Consider the following 17,238-nt stretch of genomic DNA (forward strand, 5'->3'; position numbering starts at 1 on the left):
GCTTGGGCTGCAGTGTACATGGGGACCACACTCACTGGGACACTGTTGGCTCCATCTGCTTTTATTCTTTGACTCTTCCTGATCCCTCAAGGCCAGGTTAGGTGCTCCTGCTGCATGCTCCCAGAGCACCCTACACCTCTCCTGTTATGGCTCTTACCACACTGTTCCGGGGTTAGCTCCCCACTTATCCATGCCACCCATGTCTCCTTTTAAGTGATAGTGGGGCTGGAGCCTGAGTGTGTGAAGCAGGGATAGGAGAGTTTGCCCAGTGTACACGGCAATCTTTAGGCCCTGGAAACTTATAGTTAGGCCTGCGTCTAATACTCCCATCTATACTCATTATACCATGCTATTTAATTGCTTTGAGCTAAACAGGCTGTTTTATTTACCAAGAAATGTATTAATAATTTATAAAATCCATACATTTAAGAAGACAGCAAATAATATCACTTTGAAAAGGCCAAGTTTTTTTTTAACATCAGTGAAATGCACGTTAAAAATCCAGAGAACGTTTTCCATTTTATATTTGTTCCACAGCATTCTAGCTAAGAGTACACAACAGGAGCTGATCAAACAGCACAGGACGATAGCTCAGGAGCCCTCAGCCACCCGGAAAGCAGAACAGCTTCTAAATCTCCTAACGGGGAACCACTGGAACACACCAGACCCCTGGCATTTGGCGAAATAGCACTTACGGTTCTATCACCTGGGAATGATTAATTCCAAGGGTTCGTGACATGTTTTGGAAACTTAAGTGCTATGAGGGTGGAGTGTGGACAAGTCACTGAGCTGATGAAGAACAGACCCACTGTCAACACAGTCTTGATGTTTTATACCTGTCTCCACATGTCAGGAGACCATATTGTAATTGTACATACAAACCTGAGAGTTTAAAAGGACTAAATGATATACTGTCCATGAACCTCAAGGGTAATTGGAAATTAACTGGTTCCATACACAGAGGTTTGTTTCCAGGAAAAAGGGACCAAAGCACAAGATAAGAAAACTTTTCAGAAGGTAACCGTGTTCTCATGATTTTTCTCTATGTGGAGTCTGCTTGTTCCGGTCACAAAAACCTTGACCCACATCAAGCATACACTAAAGGGACATCACATATACTTTAACAAAGGGAAGGCACACGAGTCAATAAAAGTGACAAGTTTGAAAGCAATAAGGGGAACTGGACTTTAAAAAAAATTCCAGGCTGGAATTCAACAATAACTTGTTTCCAGAACAAGGAAATGTTTCTAACTACACCCTTTTCCAAAACTGTCCGTCACCACATACACATTCACAGCTGGGTGTCTGGGTTTGCCCCTCAGGCGATTTTGGCCAGCCACTTCTCCAAGTCCTGGATGTCAGCAGAGCTGGCGTCCCCTCTTCCACCCCTGGCACTACACTCCACGAACTCCACTTTGAGGGGCAACTGCGAGAATTCAAATTCTTTGCCTTTCTTTCCCAGCTGAGCAGGGGCTGCGCTGGAACTGTCCAGTGTGCTGGGGGCAGCAGAGCGGGTGACTCGTAAAGTGTTGCTGTGAGGCAAAATGAAAAAGAGTCAGGAAGCAAAGAGTTTAATTTTTAATATCACAATTAAAGGCCTTTGGGAAATCAAGATATTTCCTAAATATTTCAGCACTCATTTAGATACTTAATCATAAAACTGCCAGTGATGCTTATCATGACTGTTGAATAATCCTGTGTATTTATAAATCACTCTCCTGGGTAAAAAGGTGAGATGGGGTCCAACTGACATGCTAGATGACAGCAGTAAAAGGCCCAGGTCACACCAACCTCCTTGCAGCCCAGTGCCCCATCACCAGGCTCTCCTGCACAATGCCATTTTTAAATACAGGGTGTCCCCCCATCCCAAAAATGTATAAACAGGCTTTGAATTAATTATAAATGCAGTGTTTATTAAAATACATTTAATTTTCAAAATTGAGCTATCAGCTGCTAAAGTGTGTATACAATTTTTTTTGGGATACCCTGTATGTATGTATTTTTTAAATATGTGCTCTAAGTGTTATAAAAATATAAGTTTCTGAAATTTAAGTGTGGGTAGATAGGGTAATTATATATATCTTTAGTCTTTTGAATATAGAGCTTAGACATCCACAAAATCCAGATTCTCATATCCTATTTGGGCACAATTACTATTCTTCAACCTCTTTAACCACTAAAACCCTCACAATTTAAATCGCCTTACTGCCACCTGCTGGCCCTAATAAACATTGCCTAAGCAATGCTCATGGGTCTACTCCCACCCTTTCTACTATCTAAAACAGAGGAACACATGCTGCTAACCGGCTTTCTTACAACATAAAGCATTTCTTGCTGCTGTAACATTGCATGAATGTTAGTGAAGAATCCACAGGAAAAACAAAACACTACCTTGCTTAGAAAGACACACACGCCTATGGAAAAAGTATTTTAAAAAACAAATATAAAATCAAAATATTACCTACCTCTTGAGGAAAAAAGGGAAAAGCATTTGGGAAGAGCACATAGGACCTATAGCTTTTGGGAAGGAGCCCCTAAACAAGGTGGTGGGTTAATGGATATTCATTTTAATATTCTTTAAACTCAAGACAATGCGTTAAATATTTTCCTTTGTATATATTTTATAATAAAAAACTTAAAAGGAAAAAACCCCAAACACTATATGTATTCAGCTCTTGCCATAATGCCACGTAAACATAGTAAACCTTATTATTCAGAAGACTAAAATGATTCAAAGCTGACAGAGCCTAATTCTCACTAACAAAGGATTAAACTAAAATTAGACTCCTACTTTAATTGATACTAGCCTTTATAAATTTTTAAACATTTTACTTCATTACAATACAGCATTTCCTTCTGGGTTGTTTTCTATGGCTCTTTAGAGTGAAAAGCAAATGGACTAAGGAAAGTGTGTTTTAAACATGGAAAGACTTGGACTATACTGTTAAAAAAAAGAATATACAAATAATACAATATTTTTTCCTAAAGATAATTTTCCAACAATTACAACAGACTATTTAGATACACCAAATCATCTACATGTTTCAATTTCAGTAACCTAATGATAAACAATATGTAGTCTCAGGAGAGTGAGCATAAAGAGAATGGGAAGAGATGATAAGCATGCAATTTTAGAAGGAAGAGAACTTTGAAAGCAGCAAGACAAAAGTCAGTTGTCACAAACAAGGAAAAACTTCATAAGACTAAAACCTTGCAGGTCAATAGAGAGTGGGGTGATATATTCAAAATGCTGAAAGAAAATAACTATCAACCAAGAATATTATACCCAGCATAGCTGCCATTCAGATATTAACCAAGAGAACTTATTCATACTTACAGTTCTTTCTCAAGTTGTTGCTGAATTAACTTTGCTGATTTCGCCATTGTAATGTCTATAAAGAAATGAGAACACTGTTATAGTTTAAACCAAAAAGGGTCTTTTCCCAAGACTTCTTGTATATATGGGAAATTCCTATTTAAACCAGTACATTTCAACCTCACACATATTCTTTTCTTTTTATCCTCACCCATTGATTTTTAGGGAGAGTGGAGGGGAGGACAGGAGGGTGTGTGTGTGTGTGTGAGAGAGAGAGAGAGAGAGAGAGAGAGAGAGAGAGAGAGAGAGAGAGAGAGAGAAGAGAGAGAGAAATGCATTGGGGCTCTTCACTGAATCAGAATTTCAGATCTGAAAGAGGCCTGTAAAGATCAACTAGTCTATCTTATTTTAGAAGTAATGAAACTGAAGCCTAGTTTTATTGGGTGTGACTAAAAAGTTTTTAATTGTTACCAGGTTAAAGAAAAACTTCTGCAAACTCCCCTTGAGGAAATACAGTAGATGATAAACTTGTTTGAAAGGAGAGACTCCACTTGTCCTTCCACAATTGAGTATCTGATATGACATATTGTCAATCTGATGAAATTAACTAGGAAAGTAAAATGATGTACAATTTAAAAAAGCAAAACACTGTATCGAAGAAAAAATGATTACAGTCACTCCTTTGTCATGCCTTAAAGTAACATGATATTAATAAAAATGCAGGAGTATAAATAAATTTTAAGAATTAATATCCTTCAATTTATAGCTCATTAGCAATTGTCTCTCCTCATGAATAATAATAACTTAGGTAACTATATTAATTCTTAGCAGCAATCCCAGGAAAACCTCAATTATTATTGCCAGAAAATGTGATGGCACCTTGCTTATTGCAGGCGATTAAGAATGATGGTGCGTTCTTCAGACTCATGCTATCAATGAGGACTTGATATAGAAACTCGGCCACATCCTTCACCTCTCGCTGGAAGGCTGCACTATCCACAACAAACACAACAGCCCTGGAGGGGGAAAAATGAAAAACTGGCATGTCAGCATTCAATATTTAAAAATTATATCCTTAATTTTTCTTTAAGAGAAAAATCCATCCCAACAATAGAATTCTATACTCTGTGAAATTTATGGCATGAATGCATATACTAGAAAAGAAGACAAACCTGAAATCAATAAACTAAGCTTCTACCTTAGGAAGCTTGAAAAATTAAGACAAATCAAATCTAAAATAAGCAGGAGAAAAATAAATAATGAAAGTTAAAGCAGAAATCAATGAAATTGATAATCGGAAATCAATAGAGAACACCAACAAACCCAAAAGCTGGTTCTCTGAAAAAATAGTCAACAATAAAATTGATAAACTTCTAGCCAGGCTAACTAAGAAAAAGAGAAAGGACACAAATTCCTAATATCAGAAATAAAAGAGGATATTACTACAGATCCCATGGATTATCAAAGAATAATGTGAACAACTCTATACTGACATATTTGATAACCTAGGTAAAATGGTTCAATTCCTTGAAAGGCACAATCTACCAAACTCTCACAAGAAATAAACAACCTGAATAGGCCTACAACTATTAAAGAAACGGAATCAATAGGGCAGTGAAAATACTCTGTATAATACTATAATGGTGAATACATGTCATTCTACATTTGTTCAAATCTTTAGTCTGTATAACACCAAAAGTGAATCCTGATGTAAAATATAGACTCTGAGTGATTAAGATATGTCAATATAAGTTCATCAGTTGTAACGAACCAATCTGGTGGAGGATGTTGACAACAGGGGAGGCTATCCATGTGTGGGGACAGGGATATATAGGAAATCTCTATGCCTTCTGTTTAAATTTTGCTGTGAACCTAAAACCGCTCTAAAAAAAATTGCTTTTTAAAGTAACACCAACAGTCTCATCTGTAATAGATTGCTCATCAGCACCATCTTGTGGCCAAGGAAGCAACAATAAAATATAAGTCAATACATCTTCAAAAAATAAGTAAAAAAACAATCACCTCATTCCATCAAACTTAAGATTCCATCAATTAAAAGACATTATTATTTCAGGTACAACTAAGAAAGAGAAAATACTGCGAATTAAATTATGATACCATCAACTATAAGTAGCATTTCAATTTAATAGATATTAAAATGTGTCTTAAAAATCAGTGAAATCTGGTATATTGCTTTCCCTCTTGAGTTTTTATCAGAGTTAGAAACTAAATAAGAATAAGCATCTTAAACTGTAGCACAAGAATTTTAGGAAATAAGAGTAACATTAAAACAATACTAAAATATGAAAATACTGTTCTGTACTTTTGAGGTATCAATTTTAGGTAATTTAAAAATATAAATATGTAATGTTGGATTTTAATAACTTCTAGGATTCCACCTACCTTTAAAATTCTTCTTTCAGATTTTAATAGTTCTGCACATTATTAAATTTGTCCCCAGAGTAACTGAAAACTTTATTAACATGATAATAAGGGTTAACACTTTATGAACACTCTTGAGAAACAGGTCAAATGTTATCTCACATAATCCTCATAAAATCCTAGTGAAGGTACAACCCAGAACTGGCTGACCCCAGGGTCCATGCTCTTTCCACTCCAGGATACCAGATGCTTCCCAAATACCATCAGAGCAAACATGTTTTGATATACAGATTTCAGGCAAGCCCATTCCACTTCTACTCACCGGGCTGAAGCCTTAAACCGCTCTAAAAACTGAAGTCTCAAGCTTTCATGGCCAGGGAGGTCAATCAAGGTCAGGTTAGTGCCCTAAGGATGGCAGCAATAACATTAAATTAATGTTTTGGTCCTAATTCACATTCACAAAATAAACCTTTCATATCAGATTTCAGGTACCAGAAGGGTAGCCAATTAATTAATCAAAAAAATGTTCACTCTATTAATCAATGAATCAAACAAATATTCACCAAGCATCTTCTATTTATAAATCATTAGTTGAGGAAAAATGAGCAAAAACAGACATGGTCCCTGCTCTAACAGACCTTATGATCAGAAAGATCAACACAATGTAAAATTACATATACGTAGTAAATGTAAAATTACAACTCTGATACATGTTCTGAGGGTACATGAGAAAACCTGGCCCTGTCTAGGGGAGTCAGGGAAGTGTGGTCCATCTGAGACTGGAGAAATACACTAGTATAAATAATAGCAAAATTAAATAATATAAGACCCTATATTTTACCATATAGCATGTTACCATTACAGGGATCCCCAATTTTTGTAACAAAACATTCTTTTACATTTCCACCATAATTTAATTTTAAATATGTCTACCAGACACACCATTTGTTCTAACTGTCAATATTTTGTGTCAATTCTTGATCCAGATGACAGTCGTTGAAACAAGGAGGACTGTGCCCTACCGAGCAGACTCATTAAGCACCATTTACGTGCTATTCATTCCAGGCCTTCATCCTTGAGCTCAGGTTCAATGTAGATGTGACAATGCTCAAAGGCAAGACTCTCAGGTACAGCTCTGGCACATGTATCATCAGACCCATGAATCACTTCTCAGATACTCTACCTTATCCATAGCCATCCTTAACCATTGTTTAGCAGGAGGGAGTCAGTATCACTCAGATTTGACATAAATATAGCTGAACTTATTATGACCTGTCACTTAGTCTGTGCAGTCTTTTATGGGCAAAAATATGATGTGTATTTTTTTTTTAATACAGGTAAGAGTCTAGGGACCTCAGGTTGGGACCCACTACCACATTTCATAATCAGCATTGTAGCAAACACTATTAAATAATCCACAGATGCATTAGTATCCTGACAGAGAGACTAGAACTAAAACATAAGGGGGTAAGAGAAGCAGTAAAAAAAAGGGAGGAATTTCTACATATTTAATAGAAATATGTAGGTCTCAGATGTAATGTTAAGTTTTCTGAAAACCACGTTAAAGAAGTAAAAAGAAATAGGTAATATTAATGATATATATTATTTAATCCAATATACAGGGTGGGGAAATAATACTTTTGCCCCACCCTCTATTTAAAATATTATTCTTTTAACATATAATGTTAAAAAATCAAGACAATGTATTTTACATTCTTTTACTCATTCCAAGTCTTCAATGTCTGGTGTGTATTTTACATTTATAGCACCCTTCCATTTGGACTAGTCACATTTCAGGTGCTCAACAGTCACAAGTGGCCAATGACAACTCTAATGGAAAGTATAGATCCTAAGGCATACCCTGGAATACCCCACTTAAAACTTGGTACAAGTGCCCCAAGAATTAAAGATCTCCCAAATCAGGAAATTTCAAAATTTGAATATTAGGAATTTAAAAAGTACTTGGCTAAAAAGAATGTCATTATTGAAAAGAGGAAAAATATCTCTAAGACATTTAAAAGGATGTCTCTTGATTTTGCTTAAAATGTTTAATTCTGGCCCTAACCAGTTTGGCTCAGTGGAGCGTCGGCCTGTGGACTGAAAGGTCCCAGGTTCAATTCCGGTCAAGGGCATGTACCTTGGTTGCGGGCACATCCCCAGTAGGAGGTGTGCAGGAGGCAGCTGATCGATGTTTCTCTCTCATCGATGTTTCTAACTATCCCTCTCCCTTCCTCTCTGTAAAAAATCAATAAAATATTTTTTAAAAAAAAATGTTTAATTCTGGAAGCACCAGAAAAGTAGAAGGAACATAAGAAGAGGTCTCTAAGATCATCTTTTTTTTTTTTTTAATTCTCCTGAGGATATTTTTTTCATTAGGTTTTTTTTTTTTTTTTTTAGAGAGAGTAGAAGGGAAGGGGGGAGGGAAGGAGGGAGAGCAGGAGACAGGGAGAGAGAGAGAGAAACATAGATGTGAGACACACATTGATTGGTTGCCTCCTACATGGACCCTGACCCAGGGTGGGATGAATCTGCAACCCAAGTACCTGCCCTTGACTGAGAATCAAACCCTTGACCCTTAGATCTAAGGGCCAACACTCTAACCACTGAACATGCTGGCCAGGGCTAAGATCACCATTTTAATTCATCCATCTATATATCTACCTCTCCAATCAGCCACCCAGACTTCCCTCCACTCACTCACCAAATACTAAGCATTATAATTGGCTTGATAGTCACTATTGACATCCTAGAGCTACATAGGTACGTAAAGTCTTTCTCCTGACTCCTTACTGGTATTTTTTGAAATACACTCATGTAGACCCTTTAAGATATCCACTGTAATATTATATGTAAAGCAAAAGATTATAACAACAAACTAAATGTCTGTTAATAGGGCTCTTATTAAATAACTTAATTGTATGGTACAGCCACATAATGAAATACTACGCAACTCATAAATCAACTAGGTGCAAATGAGGGAGAAAAAACAAAAATTAAACCCAAGTTGTTTCAGTCATATTATTAAATTAAAAAAATAAAATAGGCAGAACAGTGTTAAAAAAATTAAAGAATATACAGATATGTTTGTATATGCATAGACCATCTGAAAGGACACACAGGAAATGGGAAGTTATGACCTTTAAGGAGAAGACTCGGTAGTTGGGGCAGGAAAGGCAAAATTACTTTTCACCAAAGATCCTTATTAACATTTTGAATTTTTGTCCCATATACAAGTATTACATATTCAAAACATAAATGAAAAGAGAAAGTCTTGATGCTCACCCTTAAGACACAAATACTAATAAAATATAATGTAACATCAGTGTACATGAGGTACAACAAAGGAGTGAGGGCATGATTAAATCTGTTGCCTGGATAGTCAAGACCAGAATTTGTCACATGGATTATATTTATCCATAACAATAAGCTACAACCTTAGACTAATTTCTGTTAGAAATGTCTTTTCCTGACACACCATAGTGAAGTAAAATGGTCAAGACTCCCAACATTCTAGGAACTGCTTACCCTGGAATTGTTGACTCTGTACACAGCAGAGCTGTCAGTGATGGAAGTCTGAGTGTCTCTGTAAAGGCCTGTTAACAACTGTAAAAAAAATAATAACATGGGTGAGATCAGCGTAAACATGTAAATAGCAAACTTTAAGAGAGTAATTTTGTTCTAACGCTCCTAAGTGGTCAAATAAATGAGTGTTGCTTGCAAAAGGTGAAAAGAACCATGCTGATTTTCCCCCACCTTTACTTAATTAATAATCTAATTAATTGCAAACTTTATTCCCCTCTACCCAATTGAGGGGGGTGGGGGAAGGCAGATATCCCTGCCTTTTTCAAATAAGAGTTTCAAATGGTTAATGGCCAAATTTACAACTTTCCCTACACCTTTTTAATTACTAAAATACTTAAAGATTGTATTTCTTTATTCGAAGGAAAATCTTTTATACTCTAAAAAGGAAGAATGAGAACATCTCTGCTACTCTCCATAGCAAAAAGACAAAACAAAAAAACAAGCAAAAATACTAAATAGATTAAAAATACTAGTGAAAAGAAACCTAAGGAGCCCAATGACCAAGAATCACCCCTTTAAAAATTTTCTTTGACAAGCTATCAGGAGAGTATACTGTACAATGGATTATACACCATATACAGATCAATGTCCTCTCTTTCCAGGAGTTCTGGCATCCTTAACCATAGCATGAACGTAGTTACATAAACCCTTTAAATGGGATAAGGACTAAATTTGGTAAGCACAAGAAAATAGAAATGGTCAAAAAATTCCAGTTCATGCGTGTTCAGGAGTCTTGTCCTTTCAAATGAGTCAAGAATTAACTCCCTAATTTATCAGCATCAGTTTCTTCTCCAAAATAAATCATGACCTGACAGAAATAATGGAATGCCCTAAATTTTCCTATCAAGTTTGAGAGAGATGTAAATCAAAGCATTTACTCTGACAAAGAGCAATGTCTTCCCGGAGTCACAAAGGCCAACAAGAAGAACAGCTCTCTGACTGCTCCTCCGGCTGCGGATGAACTTCCAGAACACTGCGGAAGAGAGAAAACGAACCAAGATTACGCCTTATCAGCAATAGTACGTGTGTATGGCTGGGGTGAGGAGATTAACAGAAGTCTACAACAGAACGCCGCAATTATATGAAGCTTAGTTTTATTGTTATTACCACCATTATAATAGTTATTGTTGTTAATAGACCCCACTGGGTACAGGCCACTATCAAGTATCAACTTTTGTGTGCACCCCCTTCCCCGACTGTGGACTAAGTGCAATCTAGTCTAATAAACTTTGTATCCCCAGCGCCTAGCAGGCAAACCCGCGACGCTCAAACTTGGAGAGGCCCTTGGTAGTAAAAGCAATATAAGGGGGTAACCACACTCTCAGGGTGAACAGGGGCTGAAGAAGAGTAATCCGTTCCCTGAGGACTAGGACATCCCTTCCATGGTCGCGAGGGTTCCCCTTTAACTCAGCGTTGCTCCCACTGCTTCGGGCAGGAGGACAGTGTGTCATCAGGGGTGAGTCTCCCTCTATAGACGCCCCCCAGGTGCCTTCTCCGCCCAAGCATCCTCCCAATCCAAGCCCGGACTCCCCGCCCAGCACCCTCCATAACCACCGCCCCCTCTTTACCCAGCGTCAGCAGCACAGCGAGAAGCGCCACCACGACTGACAGCAGCGTCGGGTCCCTCTGCTGCAGCTCCTGCCGCAAGGAGTCCAGGTAGGGCTGGAAGGCGCCCCCGACACCACCACCATCATTCCCCATTCGCTGGGAGTCCGCGGAAGCCATGCTGAGATGCGTGCGTGGTCTGCGGCGCCGCAATGCAACGTGTCCCTGCGCTCTGCGCAGACGTATGAAGCGGAGCATCACGGGAGTGGTAGTTCCTTGAATTGTATTTTCTCCGCGAGTGCCATGGTCCCGATGTCCTGATGGGAGTTGTAGTTCTTTAGTTGTACAGTGTGTACCTGCCCCTGGCGGGAGCTGGCGGCCACAGGAATTTCTGGAGTGAGGCATTTATCCTTTGAGATAAATGTCAAATGTCGCAGCCCTCTTCATGCTTTTGACAGAATGCTGGAGGAATAAAATTAGTGGCTTGAGAAATCTCCACTGAGGATTTCCAGTCGCTCCTTTCCTCAGGTGAGTCTTGTGAGGAACTCAAACGTTACAGAAACATTTCTTTTTATTTGTTGACTAGTGGCCTGGTGCATGAAATTCATGCACATTAAAAGGGGATTAATTAGAAGAAATAATTTAATATTGCTATTTGCCCTTTCTCTATAATAGAAGTGTCAGAGATAAAAGAAAATTATTAAAATGTATATGAAAACCTTCCTCCTGTCAGAGTCTGGGGCACACCATGGGACCCAGAGTCAAGTCCCCACCCACCCACATGCACCTCAAAATTGCGTGAGACCCAGACCCGGCGGCCCCCCTCCCCCAATTGGGCTAGATCCAGACCCAGCCAGTCCCACCCTTGTCAAGCCCTGCCAGGCAGGGGCCGTGGCCTCAGGTCCCCTGGCCCGGCCAAGATGGGGGCCGTGGCCTGAGGTCCCCCAGCCCAGACCAGGGTGGGGAGCATGCCTTGAGGTCCCATCAAGCCCCGATGGGTGGGGGGCACGGCCTGAGGTCCCCGTCAAGCCCCGCTGGGCAGGGGGTGTAGTCTGAGGTCCCCCCACCTGGTGCCGGGATGGGGGACGCAGCCTGAAGTCCCCTGTCAAGCCTCACCTGGTGGGGGGTGCGGCCTGAGGTCCCTCAGCCTGGCGCTGGGGCCGGGCGAGCAGCCAGAGGTCCCCTAGCCCAGCCCCAGCACCAGGACGGGAAGCGCACCTTGAGGTCCCCCATCAAGCCCCACTGGGTGGGGGGCATGGCCTCAGATCCCCTGGCCTGGCACCGGGGCGGGGGGTGCGGCCTGAGGTCCCCTGTCAAGCCCTGCCGGCTGGGGGATGGGGCCTGAGGTCCCCTGTCAAGCCCTACAGGGGCAGGGGAAGGCACAGCCTCAGGTCCCTGCTGATTGCTCATTAAGGCTCCTTATGGGAACTTGGCTTCAGCTGTGGTTGCAGCCATCTTTGTGACAGTCAATTAGTATATTCCCTCTTTATTATATAGGATGTTTTTTTTTTATTGTTGTGAGTATTATAGATGTCCCCCATTTTCCCTCCTTCACCCAGTCCCCGCCCCACCCCAGGCTTCACGGCACTGTTGTCTGTGTCCATGGGTTATACATACAAGTTTTTTGGGTAACCTCTTCCTGCCCCTCCCAACCCCGTCCTCTCTGAGATTCGCCAGTGTGTTCCATGTATCCATGCCTGTGAATCTATTTTGTTCGTCAGAGTATTTTGTTCATTAGATTCCACATGTGAGTCAGATCATGTGATACTTGTCTTTTTCTGACTGGCTTATTTCGCTTAGCAAAATACTCTCCACATCCCTCCATGTTGTCTTAAAGGGAAAGAGATCCTTCTTTTTTACTGCTGCTAAGTTTTCCATGGTGTAAATGTACCACAGCTTTTTTTAATCCACTCATCTACTGATGGACACCTGGGCAGTTTCCACATCTTAGCTACAGAAGCATTTCATCTGAATATAATGTGGCATGGGATGTGACAGAGGATGGACGGTTTGGTATGGGGATACAGAGAAGGACGCTTAGTCCCTCATGGGTTCAGAGGATATCTCCTGGAGGAAAGTGACTGGAATTGAGCCACGAAGGATGAGTTAGCAGGGGTGGGCAAACTTTTTGACTCGAGGGCCACAATGGGTTCTTAAACTGGACCGGAGGGCCGGAACAAAAGCATGGATGGAGTGTTTATGTGAACTAATATAAATTCAAAGTAAAGGAGCGGAGGGGAGAGCAAGAGAACCGGATAGAACAGCCGGATCCGGCCCGCGGGCCGTAGTTTGCCCAAGGCTGAGTTAGCCTCTAGCAGCCCCTGTTGGTGTTAAAGGAGAAAGGGTGTTCTGTGCAAAGGCAAATAAACAATTCAGTGTCCCTACCCTGTAACCCAGGGCTGCAACTGAGAGGTCTCCTTTAAAGCAGGCAGCCAGGAAAATCCGTGGGAGGGTGGGAGCTGTTGAAAACTGCAGCTGTCATTCCCACCCAAAGGGGCAGCCACCACCTGCCAGGCATGTATGTGGGACCAAGGTGGTCAGTTCTTCCAATTTTTAAAAGAATCCTCACTCCAGGATATGTTTAGAGATGGGAAGGGAGGGACAGAGAGAGAGAAAGAGAGAGAAAAACATCAACTGGTTGCCTCCTGTACAAATCCCAACCAGGAATGGAACTTGAAACTCAGGTATGTGCCCTGACTGGGAATCGAACCCACATCCTTTTTGGTATACAGGATGATGCTCCAACCAACTGAGCCACTCAGCCAAAAAGGCAGGCTTTCATGGGAAATTCTTGACTTTTCAAATTGCAGCAAGTAATGGAAAACATTCAAAAGCTTGTGGCCCAAATAAAACACATTATTGGGCCGGAAGTGCCAGCCTAGGGACTGCCAGTTTGCAGACCCTGTCATGAAACAGGTGTCACTTCCGCAGAAGTGACAGGAGATGAAGCAGGAAAGGTTGGCAGGAACCAGACCTGAAGGGACTGCTGTGCTGAGAGACCTTGTTGCATTATACAGAATGCTATAAGTTTCAGTTGAAGGTGACGTAGATGATTGATTGGCAGGTCAATAGAGAACTATCGTTTGGGGGAGAAAATACTGGAGGCAGGGAGACCAGCTGGGGGCTGTTGCAGTGTTTTGGCAAGAGATGCACAAGGTCTAAATGAGGGACAGAGGTAGGTGTGGAGTGCACCAATTTGAGAGATGTGTAGAAGGAAAGTATATAGGGTGTGGTGATTAATTGGACATTCTGAGTTAAGATGAGTTATTAAGACTGCATCTGAAGCGGTTGGTGTGGCTTACTGAGGCTATCAGAGTACATAAAGTGAATTAGAACTCACTTGGAGGGACTTTGGAGCTGGGAACAGAGCCAGAATGAAAATTGCCTCTCTTTTGGATATATTGTGTTTCTGGTGCCTCCGGGAAATAAAAAATCTTACATCACATAGGCGATACAGGAAACAAATGGAAAGTTTCAGCAATAGGTGCTAGACTTTCACTAGGGAGTCGGAGACAAATGGTCATTAAGATCATGGCGAGCTTGAAGAGTCAGAAGGAGAAAGGAACCCATTAAGAAGCCTAAGAAGGAAGAAGCAGCGACACGGGAGTAAAGCATGTCCTGGAAGTGGTCAGCAGCATCGCTTAAAACAGACGTTCCTGTGATGAGGGCTTGAATAAAAAGTGAGCTCAGGGGGCTCTGGCTCGTGTGGCTTGATGGTTAGAGTGTCCGCCTGTACACTGAAGAGTCTCGGATTCTATTCCTAGTAAATGCTACATACCTGGGGTGCAGGTTTGATCCCCTGCCCTGGTAGGAGTACGTGTGGGAGGCAACCAGTCACCGTGTCTCTCTCTTTCCCCTCCTCCCTCCCTTCCACTCACTAAAAATCAATGGGGGGAAAAATAAAATAAAATAAATAAACAAAAATCAATTGTAAAAATATCCTCCGGAGGATTAACAACAAAATAAAAGTGAGCTCAGGGGGAATAGAGGGGTTAGGGTTGACAGTGGGGGCATGGATATGGAAGCAAGACTGTGGGAGGTGAAGTGGGTGGGTACTTGCTAACATTAATGAGTGCTTGCTAGTATAAGGCATTGTCCTACATACTTTTAATTTATTAATTAGTTTAATCTTCACAGTGACTCATGATCCTAATTTTATAGAGGGCAAACTGAGCCAGGGGTTAAGTAACTTACTCATTGATCCCAGGCAGTTGAAATTCTCTATCTTAACTATCTGCTCTGACATGGTACAATTCATTTCCCAGGCACTTCATCAATATGGTAGGCAATATGGATGTGTAGGATGTGAGGTTAAAGTAAACCAACTACTTTATTTTAAATTAGCATAATCAGTTAAAACTATCAGAACTGACAGTAATTGTATCTTATGATCCTGACCCCTGTTCTGTATGTACCACTCAACACACACACACACACACACACACACACACACACACACACACACACACACCCCTCCTTTATATTAATCATCGATTCCTCTGTTAGGGAATAAAAATGCAGGGAAGGAGGAAGGACCAGACATGGAGAACACACACCATAACTGACCTAACTGTGTGAGAATTTTTAGTCAAGAGTTATGTGAATGAAAAATTACTGCCTTGGTGATGAAATTTGGAAATGATAAAAGGAGAGTTTAAGAAGACACAGTCATTTTATTCCCAATTTCTTTCCTGGGTATCATGAAAGCCAAAGAAATGTGCACACTTTCCACACCCAAGTGAGAAGGTGGGGCTGCCATTCTCAGGAATGAGAGCAGGAGAGGATGGGATCAGCTGCTTCCTATCCTCTCACGTGTCCACCTCCTGGACACCACAGGCTTCCAGGATCTCTGTGGGGATGGATGCAGAGGAAGGACATGCAGATAAAGACAGCAGAAAGAGTTCTGCTGAAAGAGTTCTGCTCCTTGATTCAAATAGCAGATGGACAGTTACTGCGAAACAAAACATAGTGAGAATTTTTTTTTCTCTTCCATTAATTAAAATGTCTCATTCACCAGGTGCATCTTTATCGCCTCTCTTGTTCCCAACAGTTCCAGAGCACAATGGAACCTATCTCAGACGCAGGGACCCCAATCATGTGATTCCCTACTCTGGCTTGTCTCTTTAACTCTGTCTTTTTGAAAAAATATTTAGAGGATTTTTAAAAAGAATTAAAGTGAGTTATACTTATTAAAAGCTCAAACAATAATGAAAGATCATAGAGGCATGGAACTAACTGACATACCTCAAGGTGGGGTTGTGGGGATGAGAAGAGATAAACCAAATAACATATATGCATAGCCCATGGACATGGGCAATAGGGTAGTGAAGACCTGGAGGGTGGATAGGGGCTGGGAGGAGGGAGTTAATGGGGCAGGGGGAGGGGGGAGAATGGGAGATATCTGTAATACTATCAACAATAAAAAATATATTTTAAAAAATAATGAAAGGTCAAAGAAGGAGGCCACAGATCACCTCAATTTTTATACCTATAAGTATCTGGTGAACATTACTTCAGGCATTTCTCTGTACATATATATGGATAAGAAGGCAATCTAGAGAGAGGGATAAATAAAAATACACAGAAATTATTTTAAGGAACTATAGCATGCACTGCTATATTTGCAGTTCCTAGAACAGTGTCTGGCTCATGGTAGGTGCTCAGTACATTGCTGACAAAGTTAGGTTTGTTGACTCATTGCAGTAATACAGACTACACTCCATGGGATATCTCACCAAACAAAGGAAAAGAAAGTTATTATAGGATTTGGGGTAAGGGTGGAGTTTTGGTGAATATTTTAAAAGGCAGAGCTGATAGGCTCAAAGCAAAGTAGGGCTGTTGTGAAAAGGTGAACATCAGGTCTTCACTGCAAAGTGGACCTAGAATCCTGTTTCCATGGACATTAGAAATGTAAGAGAGATGTGGACTGTTGTGTCCAGAAACTCCTTTCTGCAGCTCCGTTCCTGAGTGTAAATTGAGGCTGTGGAAGGAGTTAGGAAATTAAGGGGCAAACTGGAGAGTTGTTTAGAAGGCAAAATCAGCAGAACTTGCTGACATTGGACGTGGAGTGAGGGAAAATAGTGAGTTGAAATTTGACTCCTCACTTTATGGCTCCTGTGAGGGTAAAAGACCATGACTTTAGCTGGTATGAAATATATATAAACAACAGTTAGGTTAGGAAACCAGGAGAGGGAAGGGGCAAGATGATCATCTCAATTTTTTGACTTGTTGAATTTCTGGTTCCTGTGAGAACTCTACAAGTATAGACACCCATAATAAGGAACAGGGGGTATGAGTGTGGGGACACTGGAGGCAGGAGGCAGAAATATAGATATAGATGCCCAAGTGTCACTCACAATGTTTAGGAACGGCCTGCAAAGTGAGAAGACTGATGGGTCAAGAGAAGAACCCCA

General features: G+C 40.8%; 1 protein-coding gene across 1 annotated transcript; it reads right to left on the reverse strand.

Annotated features, from left to right (window-relative positions):
• Positions 1-361: 361 nt before the first annotated feature.
• Positions 362-11,067, reverse strand: SRPRB (SRP receptor subunit beta). Its single transcript, XM_080671964.1, has 7 exons — positions 10,849-11,067; positions 10,159-10,253; positions 9,224-9,301; positions 6,021-6,103; positions 4,196-4,332; positions 3,338-3,392; positions 362-1,532 (listed from the first exon to the last, which is right to left on the reverse strand). The coding sequence occupies exons 1-7, from the start codon at positions 11,003-11,005 to the stop codon at positions 1,319-1,321; spliced, it is 819 nt and encodes a 272-aa protein (XP_080528090.1). The 5' UTR covers positions 11,006-11,067; the 3' UTR covers positions 362-1,318.
• Positions 11,068-17,238: the final 6,171 nt, after the last annotated feature.

The sequence above is a fragment of the Plecotus auritus genome (assembly GCF_963455305.1).
Source record: "Plecotus auritus genome assembly, chromosome: 6".
In the NCBI taxonomy this organism is placed as follows: domain Eukaryota; kingdom Metazoa; phylum Chordata; class Mammalia; order Chiroptera; family Vespertilionidae; genus Plecotus; species Plecotus auritus.